This window comes from Ictalurus furcatus, chromosome 4, assembly GCF_023375685.1.
Source record: "Ictalurus furcatus strain D&B chromosome 4, Billie_1.0, whole genome shotgun sequence".
NCBI classification, from domain to species: Eukaryota; Metazoa; Chordata; class Actinopteri; order Siluriformes; family Ictaluridae; genus Ictalurus; species Ictalurus furcatus.
In genome coordinates this window covers 23,519,795-23,537,989 of record NC_071258.1, presented here as the reverse complement: position 1 = coordinate 23,537,989, position 18,195 = coordinate 23,519,795, and the positions used below count along the sequence as shown (strand labels likewise).

General features: G+C 38.1%; 1 protein-coding gene across 1 annotated transcript in view; it reads right to left on the bottom strand.

The window, feature by feature from the left end:
- Nucleotides 1–18,195, bottom strand: part of LOC128606875 (spectrin beta chain, non-erythrocytic 4-like) — an 87,179-nt gene that overhangs the window by 33,626 nt on the left and 35,358 nt on the right. Inside the window, exons 17-19 of the mRNA XM_053623385.1 lie at nucleotides 16,592–16,682; nucleotides 9,597–9,743; nucleotides 3,183–3,446 (exon numbers count right to left, since the gene is read on the bottom strand). Coding sequence (XP_053479360.1) covers nucleotides 3,183–3,446; nucleotides 9,597–9,743; nucleotides 16,592–16,682 — 502 coding nt within the window. The remainder of the gene's footprint in view (nucleotides 1–3,182; nucleotides 3,447–9,596; nucleotides 9,744–16,591; nucleotides 16,683–18,195) is intronic.

Below are 18,195 nucleotides of genomic sequence, written 5' to 3'. Positions count from 1 at the left end.
AGTGGACCTTTCAACAGGATAATGATCCTAAGCACACTAGCAAATCCACTAAGGAATGGCTCAAAAAGAAGAAATGGAGGGTTATGGAATTTATATCCCATTGAAATGTTGTGGGGGGATTTGAAATTGGCAGTACAGTTGTAATCAAAATTATTCAACCTCGAGTCGAAATCAGGTTTATTGTCAAAACTTACAGACTTTCAGCTATTAGTAATGAACAGATCAAACAAAAGCAATTAAAATAGTTCAACACAAAGAATGCTTCAAGTGGTTTCCCCAAATTCCCCAACTGAAAATGCAACTTATAACGATTTCTCCAGTTTCAAAACTATTCAATCCCTTCATGGCAAGCATCTTTAGTACTTAGTAGAGCACCCTTTTGCTCTTATAACCTGCTGCAAACGATATGCATAGCCAGACACCAGCTTCTGGCGGCGTTCCTGAGGAATCTTAGCCCATTCCTCATGAGCAGTGGCCTCCAGTTCAGTAATAATCTTGGGTTTGAGTGCCGCAACCGCCTTCTTCAAATCCTACCAGAGATTTTCTATGGGGTTCAAGTCAGGTGACTTTGATGGCCCTGTAGAATCTTCCAGGACTTCTTCTGCAACCAAGCCTTGGTGGAATTTGAGGTACGCTTGGGATCATTGTCCTGTTGGAAGATCCAATGATGCCCAAGCTTCAGATTCCTCACAGAAGGCATGACGTCCACACGCTGCAGGATTCCAGTGCCAGAGGATACAAAGCAGCCCCAGAGCATCACCGAGCCACCACCATGCTTGACTGTGGACAAAGTGTTCTTTCTTCATTCTTCTTTCTCCAGACATACTGCTGATCCATCGTGCCAAAAAGTTCCAGTTTTGTTTCATCGCTCCACAGAACAGAATCCCAAAACTTCTGTGGATTATTTATATGATTTTGAGACGACTTTTCTTGTGCTTTTGGGTCAGTAGTGGTGTATGCCATGGAGTTCTGTCATGGAAACTTTCTGCGTTTAGTACGTGCCTTACTGTGCTCACAGAAACCTCAGTGCCATCAAGTCTTGCTGCAGGTCTTTTGCAGTCACTTGAGGGGTTTTCACAACCTGCCTTCTCAGAAATCTGGTTGCAGCCGTTGATAGCTTCATTTTTCTGCCCTGTCCAGGTATTTCCTGATTTTCTACCCCTAGCCAGTTCAGGTATTCCATGTGTTTCAGCTCAAGCACATCTGGTGCAACTAATGAAGCCCTTGATTATTTGCATCAGGTGTAATTGAGACAACACGTTTTTCATATCTGTGCTGTTATGAGGGATTCTATTCAGGGGGTTGAATCATTTTGAAATTGGAGAAATCATTATAAGTTGCATTTTCAGTTGAATTTGGAGAAACCACTTGAAGCATTCGTTGTGTTGAACTATTTCAGTTACTTTGTTTGCTTTGTTCATAGCAAACAGCTGAAAGTCTGTACATGTTGACAATAAACCTGATTTGCAATGGGGGTTGAATAATTATGATTGCAACTGTACATGCAAGAAAACCCTCAAACATCTTGCAACTGAAAGAATATTGCAAGGAAGAGTGGTCAAAAATTCTAGCAAGCCTGATGGACAATTGTGCAAAACGCCTACAAGAAGTTATTTCTGCTAAATGGGGCAATACTAGCTTATGAGGCCACAGAGGAATATCACATCTATTCATATTTCTGTTGAATAAATGATTGAAAAAGCTCATTTTCTTTGTGGTTTTGTTCAGGTATATCAACTTCATTAATAGGCACTGTTTCAAAGATGATCAAATGTTTGTTTGTCCAAATATGTAAAAAAAAAAGAAAAAAAAAGAAAAAGAAAAAAAAAGCCAGCAATTTCCTTGGGGTGTACTTATTTTTTCACCTGACTGTACAGCCAAAACAACTCAAGAAATTTTATGCTTATGAATACACACTTTTTAAAATACATTTACAAGTACAAGGCCATTATGTCTGTAAATTTTAAGTGGATATATTGTATGAACTGAAGGTATAGGGTAGACCTAACTAAAATTGTCAAAAATGAAAAAGAACACTTTAAAAAAAGACAAGAAAGAAAGAAAGACAGGAGCGGTGAAAGAAAGAGAGGTGAGAAAAGGAACAGAACAGAAAATCAGAGATGCTACAGTACCGCCGATGGATAGATTGATGGATGGATGTGGATGGAGGAATGAAACTCAAACTGAACTCAGATCAGCTGTAAAGCAGCACCATGCTGTCAGAAAAAAACCAACAACCAGCCACATCAATTTAATTTGCATCATAAACTTATAGCAAACTATACATTTGATTAAAACTAGTGAGAAACTAAAATGAATTACAAAAAGAAATTAGAAAACAAAAGAAAAATAAGGTTTGTTGTTGAAACTAGGCCTGCAACTAATTATTACTTTGATTATTATTTTGATCAATTAAGCTACCTTTTTTGATTAACCAAACTGTTTAGATCATTTAAATACAAAACATTCTTACTTTAAATTATTTCTGTGGAGCATTCCAATCACCTAGTACTACTATAGAACTCTTAACTAAATAACAGCGCACTAACACAAGATGACGGCATTTCGTACAAACTAATAGTTCATTTTTTGATCATTTTCAACCCATCCAGTTGTCATAAAAACTACTAACTTGTTGATTTGTTGGCCAAAGTAGCAGGAGATAATGCTTTCTGATAGGGCAGGAAATATCAATAAATATGACCATAAGTGTATGATACAGCTAGAAAACCAGATAAAGTGGGACAACTCAATACTCAGTGGTTAATAAGCATGGTTTAACCTGGGACATTGCACTTCAAAAGTTTCTCACATTCCCACAAATGACTACAATATGAATTGACTACAATTTAAATTCAAATATGAGGTTCTGTTTTGTCATGAGGCCAACTGAATATTTAAAATTAAAGACTCAGAACATGTTTCAATATGCTCTGCCATTCCCATTAAATGTGTTATTAATCTATACTAATAACTACAGTATCTTAGTATATAAAAAACTATATTTATGCTCAATCGATCATTGATTTTATTGATTTTGTCCATCAGCTGTTGCAGCCCTAGTTAAAACAAAAACCTAATCTTAATAAAGTGCTAATAAAATATGTTTAAGTGAAACCCATGCTAATGTTAATTAAAAGGGAATGATAACAGCATGTAAGTTGTCAGTGCTGAAATGAGACCTGGAGCTTTTTGAGCTGCTTGTTGACGGAGGTGAGGTCGTGGCCGTGGTCGCAGTGGGTTAGCTGCAGCTCCAGCTGCTGCACACGCTCATTCAGGCGAGTGTAATTTTGAGTGATTTGCTGTGCACGGTCGTTCTCAAATAGCTGCAGCGCTTTGACCTGTGTCAAGTTTTCCAGCTCCAGCCAACACTCACGAATCTCACAGAGTTTCTGCTGAACCATGGAACTCAGCTCTGGCTTCTCCGACATCAACCGCTCACCTTCCTGAGAAAGAAGAGAGAGCAAGAGAGGACAGAGAGATGTGGAGGAAGGGGGCATTAGAGAATAAAACTGGAGCTGTGTATAAAAATTACTTTTAGAGTATTAGTATATTCGCACTTGTTAGCTCTGCAAAATGTAGTGCATTATTAATATCTGGATGATGTGCTACAAGTGCCAAGAAGGGACAATGTAATATAATAAAACAGACTACAAAACCCAGCTTCAGCAGATTTACAGGCTTTTTAAAAGACCAAACCGTCTGATGAAAGTGGTGTATGGCAGAGTTTGTGTCAGCTTTGGCATTTTGTAATTAAAATAATTAGACAGAATGTTGATTTGGAAAATCAAGTTCATAAAATAAAAGTGTGATTACATGCAGGACAGTAGCTAATAAGTAAGTAACACTATCTTTTACTACATAGCACTGGTTATCATACTTATGTTTTTCTTTTAAAAGAAAGTCCATGGAACTTCTGGTCACATGTGTTTGCTAAAAAGGTGTTGCTGCACCATTAAACACTGAAACTTTCATCAAAAGTGTATCTTCCTTAATCCAGCTGATCTGAAAAAATAATGTGCAGAAATTTGCTATTAAACTTTTGATTTTCTCAGAGTTTGAGACGGTTTGTAGTCAATCCGGCAAACCATCAATGCTGCTTTATACCAGTCCTAACTGGTTTGACATGAAGTCCCCATATGACCATGGAAACATGATGTTTAAGTCATAAATATGGATTGAATTATTTAATAGATTTAACTGCATATTCATTTATTTATTTATTTTACCAGGGAGACAATATTGTCTTGCATATCCCTACAACTTGAGCCCTCTTTAGATTGCGCATTAAACGGATCCTTCTTCTCAACATTTTCTGTTCTCTATGGACATATGGAAAAGAAAGAATAGGCTCAGTTGTAAACAAATTGCCAGTTATTGCATGATCATTGAAAACTGCATCATGGGTAAATAGAACTAGTTCTCCAAAATGCCCATAAATTCGTGTTTGGTAATTAACCTAGTTAGAAGCTAAGACGTTACTTTAGCCAGTTAGTTATTAGCACAGAATGACTTCTTCCAAGCTAAAACACAACCAGGAGCACAAATATGATTGCTAGCAATTCTTATACTTGTAAACGTATCAAACTGTATTGTGAGGACAGTTTGAGCCATCATGGTTGTTGAAAGTTGGATCCAGTGAATAGAATTATGGGATTGCCTACACTGAGATACTTATTCCCTTAAGTATGGGGAAAGTATGGGATTTCCGAGGTCAGCTTCCATCCAAATGGGTAAGCCTTTGTTTCAGGAGCATGAAATGTATATTGCCTATTCATACACGTCCTTCATATTATTATAACTAGCAATGGTGTTAGATAAATTAACATTAGTAGGTTGACTACACATCTGTATTACATTCAATTAGGCTACTGTGACAGTATGTTACACTAATTTCATCTTGTATAGATGTTTCTGTAATTAAAACTGAGAGAAAGTGAAACAGACTGTAAATTAGGGCAGTCTGAGAGACTCACAGTCCAGTACTGTGCTATTTTTAGGAACTGGTTTAGAAAGCTGGATGGGAGCAAAGAGAAAGAAATACTGGGTCAGGAAAACAGGAGCCCACATAGCAGACAATTTTGGGCCAAATATAGTTGAATTTATGCACATAACAAAACTGTAAGTGTATTGTGGGCCAAAGTAGCCCAGCTATAAGCAAACATTTAATAGAATTTTAGGGCTGGGCCAAAACATGGTCTACATGCATTTATACACTGGATATAAAAAATCTACCCACCTCTGTAAAAATGGCAGGTTTTTGTGATGTAAGAAAAAAAAAATGAAAACAAGATCAATCATGTCAGAACCTTTTCTACCTTGTGACAATATAACCTATTAATTAAGGTGGAAAAACAATAAGAATCATTTTAGAACAATAGCCTGGTTGCATAAGTGTGCACACCCTGTTATAATTGGGAATGTAGCAGTGTTCAGAATCAACCAATCACATTCAAACTCATGTTAAATAACACCTGCCATCAATTAAAGTGACTCATTAACCCTAAGTAAAGTTGTTCCTATAGGATTTTCCTGACATCTACTTGGTAACATCCAACTGGAAAAGCCATGGGCCACATGAGCTTACAAAGCAGGTACGGGATCTCATTGTTGAAAAATACGGTCTCAATCAGGAGAGGATTACAAAATAATTTCCAAGGCATTGGATATACCATGGAACACTGTAAAGACAATAATCAACAAGTGGAGAAAATATGGCACAACGGTGACACTACTAAGAACAGGACTTAAAATTAAATTGAGAAGATCAGGAGAAAACTGGTCAGAGATGCCAAAAGGCCTACAGCAGCATTAAAAGGAATTGCAGTAATTTCTAGCAAGTACTGGTTGCTCCCTACATGAGATAATCTCCCGAATTCTTCATATCTCTTGGCTATGGAGTAGAGTGGCAACACGGAAGCCTTTTTTAACCAAAAAATACATTAATAAACATCCAATCTCCCAAAACCATGTCTTATAATTAGAGATGCACCGATGTATCTGCCGATAATTGGTATCGGCCGATAAAGGCTATATTTAACACCATTGACCGATAGTTTACATCCGATGATCAGGGCCAATTATATCCAGTCAATCAAAAGAGGGCGGGAAAACACATCGATTTCGTGCTGTGTGTAAAGGAAGATGTCTCTTGTGTGGAATGATGACAAAACTGCAGTTTGTAAGCTCTGTAATCTCTGCACTGCTAAAATTTTACACCGGATGTGAGCAGTAGCGAAGCGGGAGTTTCATTTTTTTTTCATTTCAGTTTAATTTTTTATTTTTTTTGCCGCGCTGCTAGAGCTGATCGCACTGAATTAAAGGGCCAGTACACCGTTGAAAGATTTAAATGAAGATGAGTTGACAAAAAAGTATATATTGCACAGAAAAATATATTTGTAGAGTAGTATATTTCATATCCAGTTAATGTTAATATATAAAAATGTTTATATTATATATTACCAGTTTGATGTCAATGATGAAGTAGAAATGCTTTTGTTTGTGGTGTCGAATGTGAGCCTAACAGGAGGTTTTTTAGAATTCAGTCAATGTAAATATGAATTAATAACATTCAATAAGTTAAGAAATCTTACTTTAACCTTAGAATTTAGTTCATGTGTTAATGTTAATTTGAGTAATGTGTTTTCTGTTTTTGAGACCAGTTACTATGAAACAACTTGTTGAAATGGAGAGAATAAAGTTTTTATTTGCATTTCTTTCAGAATTGTGGAATTAATTATTATTCATTTATAAGAAGGCATAAAAGGCAGAACTATCGGTATCACCCGATATCACTGAATAATCGGTTATCGGTATCGGCTGAAAAATTTAGTATCGGTGCATCTCTACTTATAATGTGTTATGGTATTATGAGACCAAAGTTAAAATTTTTTGCCATAATTCCAAAAGAAATGTTTGGCACAAGAAAAAAAAACAACACAGCACATCAGCAAAAGAAGAATTTTTGTGTGTGTGTGTGTGTGTGTGTGTGTGTGTGTGTGTGTGTGTGTGAGAATTACCTGTGTCTGTGCTGCATCTCTACTAATAATGAAGCTATGCAACTGTAACTGTATGTTACTACGGTTACAATTGTTTCTAGGCAGCACATTAATTTAGACTGGTGATTAAACTGACTAGAACTACCTGCACATTATACGGTTTGAACACATACCTTCCAGCCAATCAGAATGGAGTATTCAGACAGACCATGGTATTATGGGCACTATACAATATGTACTTGACTAGCTAGTATTTGGATGTTTGTAGGGCAGTAATACCTTAAATCTTTACATCTGTATTTTGCTAAAGATGAAGTCATCGTGGTAAAATTGCCCCAGTATTGTGACCAGGTGGGTCCTCCAACGTCATCCTTAGAAAGTGGCTTACATATGTATTTACCCACCTTGAACCAGTCCATATTTTGTAATTACAACCTGGAACTAAAACTAACTTAATTGAAAGTATGCAGTCTGGTCCATAAATATTTGGACAACAACAATGTTATTGTATTTTAGCTGTCTATCACAGTATATTCGAGGTGGAATTAAATAATAAATGAGGTCAAAGTACAGACTTTCAGCTTTAAGTTGAAAGTATTTCCATCCAAATCAAGTGAATTGTGTAACACGATTTGCAGCTATAATTGCAGCCAAACATGATATAATACCACATTATGTCTCATCTCTCCCTTCATCCACTATCGGCAATCAGTAAGCAAAGACTGAGCTATTTCACTCAGAAATCCCTCCCAATTACAAAAGAAAACAAGTAGAACTTGACGCCATCAAAAGGGATAACTTGTTACTAATTTGTAAGCCAGAAATACCATTAAAATATATTTCAAACAGGAAGAAAGATATTGATCAAAGCCTATGTTAGGCATTTGACTTTGCTGTGACCTTGATCCTGTTTGGATCAATTTCAGAATCTAATCAGTTAATTTCAAATAAATCCTACAAACATACTGTATAACCACTTGTTCTTGAGACATCGCCCTAACCATATTCTCAGACTGACGGACAGAAAGACAGATAACCTGGCCACCCACTTTATAATTTCTGTTAATGACATTATTAGCTATCTTTTTATGTGTAGTTAAGAAATGCAAATGACAGCCCCCCCATTGTTATGTTGCAAGCTCACTCACTCACACTCATTAATAACCATTTTATTTCAGTCAGGGTTGCCTTGTATCTGGAGCCTATAACGGAAACACTGGGTATGAGGTGGGAATACACCCTGGATGGGACATCAGACCATCTCAAACACACATTCATTCACACCTGGGGCAATTTACACTATATGGCCATATGTTTGTGGACACCTAATTATCTCACCTATGTGTGTTTGTTGAACATCCCTTTCCAGATTTAGCCCTGATTTTGCTGTTACAGTAACCTCCACTCTTCAGGGAAGGCTTTTTGCACAGGGGCACTGTCATGTTCAAACATGTTTCGGCCTCTTAGGTCCAGTGAAGGGAAATTGTAATGCTACAGCATACAAAGACATCCTTTACAACCGTGTACTTCCAACTTTGTGTCAACAGATTGGGGAAGAACTACATGTTGGTGTGATGGTCAGGTGTCTACAAACTTTTGGCCATATAGTGTATCTTTAGCCAGTCCAAACCTGCTGTGAGGTGGGAGGAAACCAGAGAACCCAGAGGAAACCCATATGGACAGGTGCCAACTGTCATAATTAGGACTTAATTGGGCGTGCACCTGCGGCTGTATTTCAGAGCCAGTGTCATTTTGTCCCTGATACCACGGGAAATCCAAGAAACTCAGCCAAGACCTCAAGTCCAATTCCTCCTTAGGACCAATTTCCAAACAACTGAAGGTCCCACAAACATCTGTATGAACAATTGTATGTAATTGTACAAATCTTGGGACCACACAGACACTGTATTGCAAAAACGAACTCCCAGGGATGAATGAACGTTGTTCCAAAAGGTTCAGTGATTAAGCAATTAAAAGGCATTGCCACCAAACATTAACAAAGTGTTTTATTCGCACAAGCTGAAAAACTTCAAAGAATCCAGAGCTTTCAATATAGATCTGACAAATCTGTACCTGCAGAGAGTTGGTTCTCTTCACAGCTTCCTTGTAAGTCTTCATTGTATATAAATGAGTATGGATCTATCATTTGTTGCAAGTAGTAAAAAAAGCATACATTTATTCGCAAAGTTCTAAAAGATACCCTCTTTATGTCAAATAGAGCTGCACCTGACTTTAGAAAGTTCTATTGCAATTTTTAATTTTTTTTTTAGCACATATGATTTCACAGAGTTAAACACATTTGTACACACACAGACACACACACACACACAGACTCACACACACATACAGTGGGGGAAATAAATATTGGATGTGTCAACATTTTGTTCAGTAAATATATTTCCAATGAGGTTATTCACATGAAATTTCCACCAGACATCAGTATGAACTCAAGAAATCCGGAAATATAAAGAATTCACAACATTAAAGTCCATAAATAAAGTTATGTGAAAATTTCATGGGAATAGCCTCATCGGAAATATATTTACTGAAAAAAATGTTGACGCGTCCAATACTTATTTCCCCCACTGTAGTCCTCACCTTCTGAATTTTGTCGAGCCACTCTGTGTTCTGTGTGAGTTCGGCCATGAACGTTTGGTGCTTCAGCCACTTCTTATGGAGTTGCTGAGTGTCATCAAAGGTTGAGTCACGTGCCATTAGCATCTTCTCCATCACCCAGTCACCCAGCTGTAACACACAGACATATACTGTTACAGAATTTTCCTCATCACCTGCAAGACTTTTTCAGAAATACTTAACATGTATCTTAACACCTAATCAGCATTGGCATTATACCAAATATAAAATAATTCTTCACAGTAACTCAAAGAACACCCCTGAAGTATGCTTAAAAAGTCTGCAGTGATAAGTCATTGGCAGACACCGGTTTAAACAATTATTAATTGACTATTAACAGTCTATTCTCCATGTTGATGTGTCCCTGGGTGTTATCTCACACCAGGAAGCTAATGTTATCCTGTTTAACACATGACATTGATTAGTAAAAAGGTGCAGAATCAATTAAATTTAAAAAAAAATGTAAATTTGAATTTATGAGAAATTTTCATTTGAAAAATATTTTAAACAAGTGTATGACTTTAAGGAATCACATAGTCCCTGCATTCATTCAACCATATCTACCACACACACACACACACACACACAACTAGCATCTTTCCTACCATTCCATCAACTAACTGTAACCAGAGTTATCACTAATAAAAATTGTAATGCTTCCAAACTGAAATTAAAAGGCAGACAAGTAATTTTTATATTCTTAAATGTGTAATATTAGGGTGAATTTCACTTCATTTTCTGTATTAATCTGATGGACAGTCACTCAAATATAATGTCTTTGGATGGAGATGTTTTTGCCATACTATTTTCTTAACCAAAAAAAAACAAACAAATAACCTGACAAACATATAATGCTCTAACGTTGGACAATTATTTATTCATTCATTTTCCTTCCACGGTTCTTGGTGGAGGTCACAGTGGGGGTCCCAGTGTCAGTCCAGACCTTTCTATCCCCAAGCCACAGTTTCCAGCTTCGCCTGGGGGCTCCCCAGATGTTCCCAAGCCAGCTATGAGGTATAATCACTCCGGTGGGTTCCGGGTCCGCAGTTACAGCTATACCGACCAGGGGGCATCATTGTAAGGTGCCCAAACCACAATAACTGTTTCCACTCAATTCAGCATAGAAATTCTGAGTAGAAATACTTCCTCACCAGTTGAATTTAATCGATCGATATGAATTGTAGCAGACATAAAGCAGAGCTAAAACCAAGAGAAAAAGACACTAACATGAAGGCTCACCGGCACAGCAGTAACAGTTGCTTTGCGCAGACAAGAGGCTTAGCATTAGCAGCACTAGTGAGACAACAACAGCATATACTACAAACAAACTAAAAACAAGCCTAAAATGCTCAGAGACTCCATTAACCAAGTCAGATTAATTTAGAAAATGAGAGGTCATATTAGTGGATATGTTTACAGAGAAGCGCATGAGTACTACATTATACAAAATTTCAGTTTTCCAAAAGTCTTGAGTCCAAACTCAAGCCCCTGTGTACTTCTAGCATAAGTACAGCTGAGTGCGGTTAAAGTGTTCACTGCTGTTGAGCTAAGGGCTATGTGCAAGCCACTCAAACCATGTCTTAATGGAGCTCGTTTTGTGCACAGGAGCACTGTCATGCTGGAACATGTTTGGGCTTGACCCCCTACTTCCAGTCAAGGGAAATTGACATCATATACAATTGTGTGCTTCCAACTTTGTATCAACAGTTTGGGGAAGACCCACATATGGGTGCGATGGTCAGGTGCCCACATACTTTTGGCTATATAATGTATATACATGGTTTAAATGATGTTAAACAAAGTGCGTTGTGTATTTATTTAGTAATATTATTTATTAAGTCTGATTCTAAACCCAACATTAGTATTATAAATATTACTACTACTAAGAGAACCCATGTCAAACCCCTCTTCATCTCCCTCCTCTGGCTTCCTGTAGCCACCGGTATCAAATTCAAGGCCTTGATGCTCACATACAAGACCTTGACTGGAACAGCACTCTCCTACCTCAACACTCTCCTGAAGGCTTACGTTCCCTCGTGCAATCTGCGATCGATCAATGACCGACAATTAGTAGTGCCTACTCAGCGTGGCTAAAGGTCCCTTTCCACACTAACTGTCACTCAGTGGTGGAATGAACTTCCAACCTCAATCCGGACTACAGAATCTGTCATTATCTTCAAAAAACAGCTAACGACCCACCTCTTCTTTGAACACCTAACTAACCCCTAAAAAACAAACAAACAAACAAAAAAACCCTTACTCTGGCACTTACACCTCTACTCTGCACACTTTGCTTCTTCTAGAACTCAATTAAAAGATCTTGTATGGTAGCACTACTTGTATTGTTCTCTGCTTGATATATCGCTTTGCTTGTATTTCCTCATTTGTAGGTCACTTTGGATAAAAGCGTCTGCTAAATGAATAAATGTAAATGTACTACTATTACTAAAACTGAAACGTACAAAATAAACAGACATATTACAATAAAACACACACACACACACACACACACACACACACATCCCACAAACACATGTATCTCACAAGCAGATTTACTGGCAGTGATCTGCACAGAAATCATACTCATATACTATCAGACAACTATACTCATATACTATCCCAGTAGCGCATATAGTTTAAGCACAAAGCTGAAGACCCTCCCCCCCCCAAAAAAAACCACACACACACACACACACAAACCCAGTATCCCAGAAGCATATACAAACATACCTACACATACATAATACCAGAGGCACATACAGTATAAGAACACATAAACACACACACACACACACACACACACACACACACATATATATACACACACATATACACACACCAGAAAGTCCACGGGTGAGATGCAAAATCAGAACCCTCAGCAAACGTAGCATGGAGTTAAAAACAATCATCTGCGGGAGCAGTGAAAAACGGACAGATGAGGATCCACAGCACAGTGGGAAGAAAAGGAAGAAGTTGTAGCAGCTGAATTCAGTCGTCTCTCTGATGGATTATGGAGATGAAAACTGTGAGGGAAAGGCGGGAGAGGCCTGAAGGATGCAGGATGGAGAGCGGAGGATGTGGGAGGATTATTTATCCTCCTCTTCTCTTTCAGACACGCTCCAGTGATCCATTTATGTTCCGAAATGATCAATATTGTTTTCTCTTCTTGCTAATCCTCTTCTCTCTCTTTCCACTCCCAATCTTTTTGTCCGGTCCATTTTCTATAGTAGTGAACTCAGCCCAGTGACCCAATATCTCTGATGCAGCATCTGAGAATAGTGTGCGGTAAAAACAGATGGAGAGAGACAGAGAGGCAAGGAGAAGGAGGGGTAAATTGTGAGCCATATGGTGTGTGTGTGTGTGTGTGTGTGTGTGTGTGTGTGTGTGTGTGTGTGTGTGTGTGTGAGTGAGTGAGAGAGTGAGAGAGAGAGACTGACTACGTATGCAGTGACGCTAAGCTCTCCTCTCAGTGCGAGTGATTGATAAAGGGAGAGAATGGAGGAAATTAGAGAGAATTAAGCACTCTGGGACCAAAAGTCTAAATTATAAACTGTGTTCATTTAAAAAAAAAAAAAAAATTTAATGACTTGTTCTTCAAACTTGTAATAATTGGTTGGAAGGATTTTCTAAAAAGTGGTGACAATGCTACAGTCATTTATGGCTGAAGAGCAGTTTGGAAGTGGCTTCACATGTCATGGAGGAAGTACAAATAAAGTTCTTAAAAAAGTCTGCAATTTTTTTTGACGGACATCAGAAGAGACAGCATCTTAATCAGAGACATTAATTATCTTGAGTTTCTTAGGAATACAATTATGAACAAAACTAACTTAAAGTGAACTGTGAGCAGCTTCTCCTTTAAACCACGGGACAGTTTTCATAATGGGAGGGCACACATCAAAAACAGTGAATTAAAACCATGATAAAATAGACTACATCTCAGAGAGACATTATGATTTCATGACCTTGATTTGGTATCTTGCGACTACCAGTGCTTGCCCTAGACTTCTGGGGTCCCTAAGCAAAACTTTGTCAGGGAGCCCCTGTCAGCAAAAGATAAAAGTCAAATTTACACAAGTAATATAAACATAAATAAAATATAATTATTCAATTAATAAATCTAAATTAATGAAGACTGAAAGACAACACATTAAACTGGCAGTAAAAACAATTCATTCCAAATTTTGGTTGACAGCTAAAAAATGCTTTCTGAAAGTAACGCTCTGGCACCATCTAGCAGTCCCAAAAACTATAACAGCTGAAATTATTTTCCAATGTGTAATTCACTAACAAAACAAAAGCGTGATAAATATTGTTTACTCAAGAAAGCTTAAGTAAACATACAAAAATACATTAATAATTATCTAAATATTCAAACTTGAGAATAATGGTCACTGTTTCTAAAGCACTGACAGGAGTCATAAGACAGTAAATAATATACGAGATCAAGGGGGGCCCCTGGTGGTTTGTAGTTTGCGTGCAGGGAGGACCGGCACTGGCGACTACATTGTGTGGACCTTAATTTGTGTTTATAATAGGATGTACTGGATCAAGTGCTGCAACTGAGGAATAATGAGGATGGACGCCATATTGTTCAAATAAACCAAATTTGCAGTGATTAATGTGATAATTACAACTAGGACTGTTTATATCAATGCAATGGTAATATATTAGACTCAGATGTTGGTTTGAATGCTTGCCATTCTCATTCATACAGTCCGGTCTATAAGCATTTAGACAGCAACAGAATTACGTCACTTTGCCTCTGTACACCACAACAATGGATTTGAAATGAAGCAATAGCGCAAGATGTGATTGACATATTCATGTTCAGCTTTAATTCAAGGGGTTTAACAAAAATATTGTATTAACCGTTTAGGAATTAGAGCAATTTAAATCATTTTCACAGGCTCATAAGTGATCAGACAAACCGATCCTGAGTGGGATCCTCTCTTCAGGTGAGGGAAAAGGCCTTGCCATTGCTTGAGTTGAGGAGTTCGAAATTATTTGAGACTGTCAACCTTCTCATAGTTGTCATCGATGAAGATGCTTTACTGGTGTCCCACAAGGCTCAGTTCTTGGTCCTCTTCTTGGAACTCTTCCATGGACAATCAGCTGTCCTTCTTACATCACACTGCTACTCTGACAACCTCATACCAGTTTCCCCTTTATAACATCAGGAGGATTCATCCATTTCTATCCACAGAGGCCACTCAGGTGCTTGTTCAGTTACTTGTCATTTTGAGACTGGACTACTGAAACTTGTTCCTGACAGGTCTGCCTCTCTGCCACTCAGAATGCAGGAACAATGTGAAAGTATGACTTGTTTACAACCTTCCCAAGTTCTCCTACACTCCTCCATTGCTATGCTCCCTGCACTGGATTCCTGTAACTGCTTGCATCAAATTTAAAAACACAGATGCTTGCCTACAAAGCCAGAAATGGACCAGCACCTACTTGCCTTAAAGCAGCACTTATTACATCCTGCATAGGATTACACTCCCTCCAGTCCTCTAGCACTGCTTGGTTGGACCCACTTTCTTTCAGCCTACAAGAAATGGATGCATCATGGCACTTCTCTGTTCTGGCATCTGGGTGGTAGAATGAATTTCCCCAAGATCTCTGACCAGCTTAGTCACTAGCTGTCTTCAAAGAACAACTAAACACCAACATCTTCATGAAGTACTTTAAAAAACAAACAAACAAACAAACAAACAAAAACCTTGTTTTGTGTGTTTGTGTGTGTGTGAGAATAGAAATGCAATGTACATACCATCAATATAGGTGCTTCACTGTAAATTTAATTAAGCAGTCTCATTAAGTCAGAGCTTTAGATGCATGTTGGAAAGTGCATGTATGTTCAACTATCATGTCCAAAACTGTCAATTACCTCATCAACCACGCCCTTTTATTTATCATCAAATAACTTCTATAAAACACATTTATCTTAAGGAAAAATATTGGGGTGGGGTTAAAACTGTACTGCAGTCAACCACTAGAGGGCCTCAGAGACATTTTGGCTTCGCTTTTGAATACCGCTTACGAAATCCACCCATATATACAGTCATTGGTGAGAACACGCATGCTGGCCTAGAGCTCATGTGTCCACGGACACATTCAACCTGAGCTTATGAAAATGAATTACCATGTAAGTTGCATGGCCGCATCTCCTTTTACATGGAACAGGAAAACACTGGGAAGAAAAATATGGTAGGGACTTCAAAGACTCCACACGCGGTGTATGGCCAGCAACAGAAATGATAAAAATGTTGCTGAGGACAAAATAAGTTCCAAAGTGCAGTAACATTAATGGGAATAATAACATTACAGGGTTTAGAGCTGATTTTTCCTTGACAAAAATGGAGATCAGTGACCAAGTGACCCTGTTAGTAAGAGTGAGCTCACATGTACAGGTAATAGAGAGAGATGAAAGAGGGAGGGGAAATTTGCAGCAGTGCAGGGATCCATTTGTCTAAAAGAATGCTGATTTTAAAGGCAGTTTATAGATTCCAAATCCAAACAGTTGAAACTATGCACAAACGGTAAACAATACTATTATTCCCTGCCCAGATGTACGCCTTACTTGAGATGTTTCAGTTTGGCATGAGCACGAGATGAATGCAGCTCAAGCCTCTGAAGCACTGAACAGAAATGCAGTGTCTAGATGCTTTGTCCTCACACAGTTTTCAGATTGAAGTGTTGCATTTAAAGTAGCTTGTCTTTGTGCATGTGTGCAGTTTGCTTCATCGTGGATGCACTTCTGGTGCAGTTCAGTTGGCTTGTTCACTCAGAGTGAACAAGACTAATTGTTACTACCCACAATGTGCATTTAAAAGCATACTTGGTGTTGAAATAAGCATGTCAAAATGCTCTACACACACACACACACACACACACACACACACACACACACACACACACACACACACACACACACACACACACACACACACACACAGTACCTCATGGCAGTCCTGCATGAATCTCTGCAGTTCCCACTGATCGGTAAGTTTTCGGAGCCACTGCTGTGCCACTTCACGGTTCTGATTCCCCCTGTCAGTCAAACACAAATAAAACATGTTCTGTCCTGCTACCCCTAGCTGTTTATTTATTTATTTTTACATCAGTACAACTGCAAAATTATTTTCTGTAAAATCAATTTCCTGTGTTCAGGGCAGCTACTAAGAAGTGAATGCATAGTTGTAAGTACAAATAAGAGGTGGCAGCAATGAGACTCCACAAAAATCACCTTTTGGTGTCACAAATACCAGGACATTTTTAATAAACTGTTCTTATCAGCTCTAAATGAGCCGAACATTGTCTCAGTTATAGAAACAGACACCAGTAGTAATTGCAACAGAACACCAGAGTTATAAAGTCTAAACTCAACTCGATACTCTACCAATTTTAAGATTTGACTATATACGCGACTTTATCGCATGTTCCCTATAGTTTTTCCAGTACTGACTGTAAAATATATAGCATAGTGTAGTTTAGTTTAGAATTATAATCAACAAACCAGTTAAAGATGTGCATTTCCATAGAAATTAGTCTGTGGAGATCTTCAAATGGAATTCTCCAGTGTAGGGGATAGGGCACCGACAAGCATTTGGGACACAGTTAGCTCAAAATGACCATGAAAATGAACTACACCACAGTAATATGGTTTTTATATATAATGTGAGAAACCAAACCAAGCACATAACATTTAAGCTAGAAAGGGGTTATATGGGAAGAAAGTGAAAAGCTGCGGTTTCTATTATTCTCTAAAGCCGATTTCACACTCTTTATTGTAACTTCTTCATTCAATCAAGCAGCCTGGAGTGTGCATGTATATGCTTCTTTGTTGTGCCTCTAAATAGAGGCATTGTTTATAATGTACAGCATCTGATGGAGCAGATGTGCTCTGTCAAGTACAGCAGTACAACAGAACAATACGTTCACAAAAGAGCTGACAAAATGAATTTCACTGTTCAAATACTATTCAGATTTACACAATATCTGATTATTTAGGCTACTTAATTGGTTGCTATTTTTATGTGTATCCCGTGTCACCTAAGAAATGCAAAGTCTAACTGGCTGGAGTGGGGCATACAGGAGTACAGGAGTTATAGATGTGCCCTGTTAGACTGACCCTTTAAACAGTTAATAGTGCTGAATGTCTACTCTAGGTTTGAGCCCAGGGTTTTACCTGTGAAAACTGCATTTGTTGTTTAAAATGGATAAACCAACATGAAGATCAGCGAGCTGTCTATGGGAGAAAAGCAAGCCATTTTGAAGCTGAGAAAAGAGGGACAAACGATCGTTGCAAAGGCATTGGGCATAGCCAATATAACAAATTAGAATGTCCTGAAAAAGAACTAAACCACTGGTGTACTAACAACCAGATAATGAACAGGACAGCCAAGGAAAACAACAGCAGCTGATGACAGAAACAAAAATCAGTGACATCACCAACAACGTCAACAGGGCATGGGTGAAGGTATTACAATCCACCATTCGAAGGAGACTTTGAGAACAGAAATACAGAGGCCGTACCACAAAATGCTAAACGTTCATCAGCAGT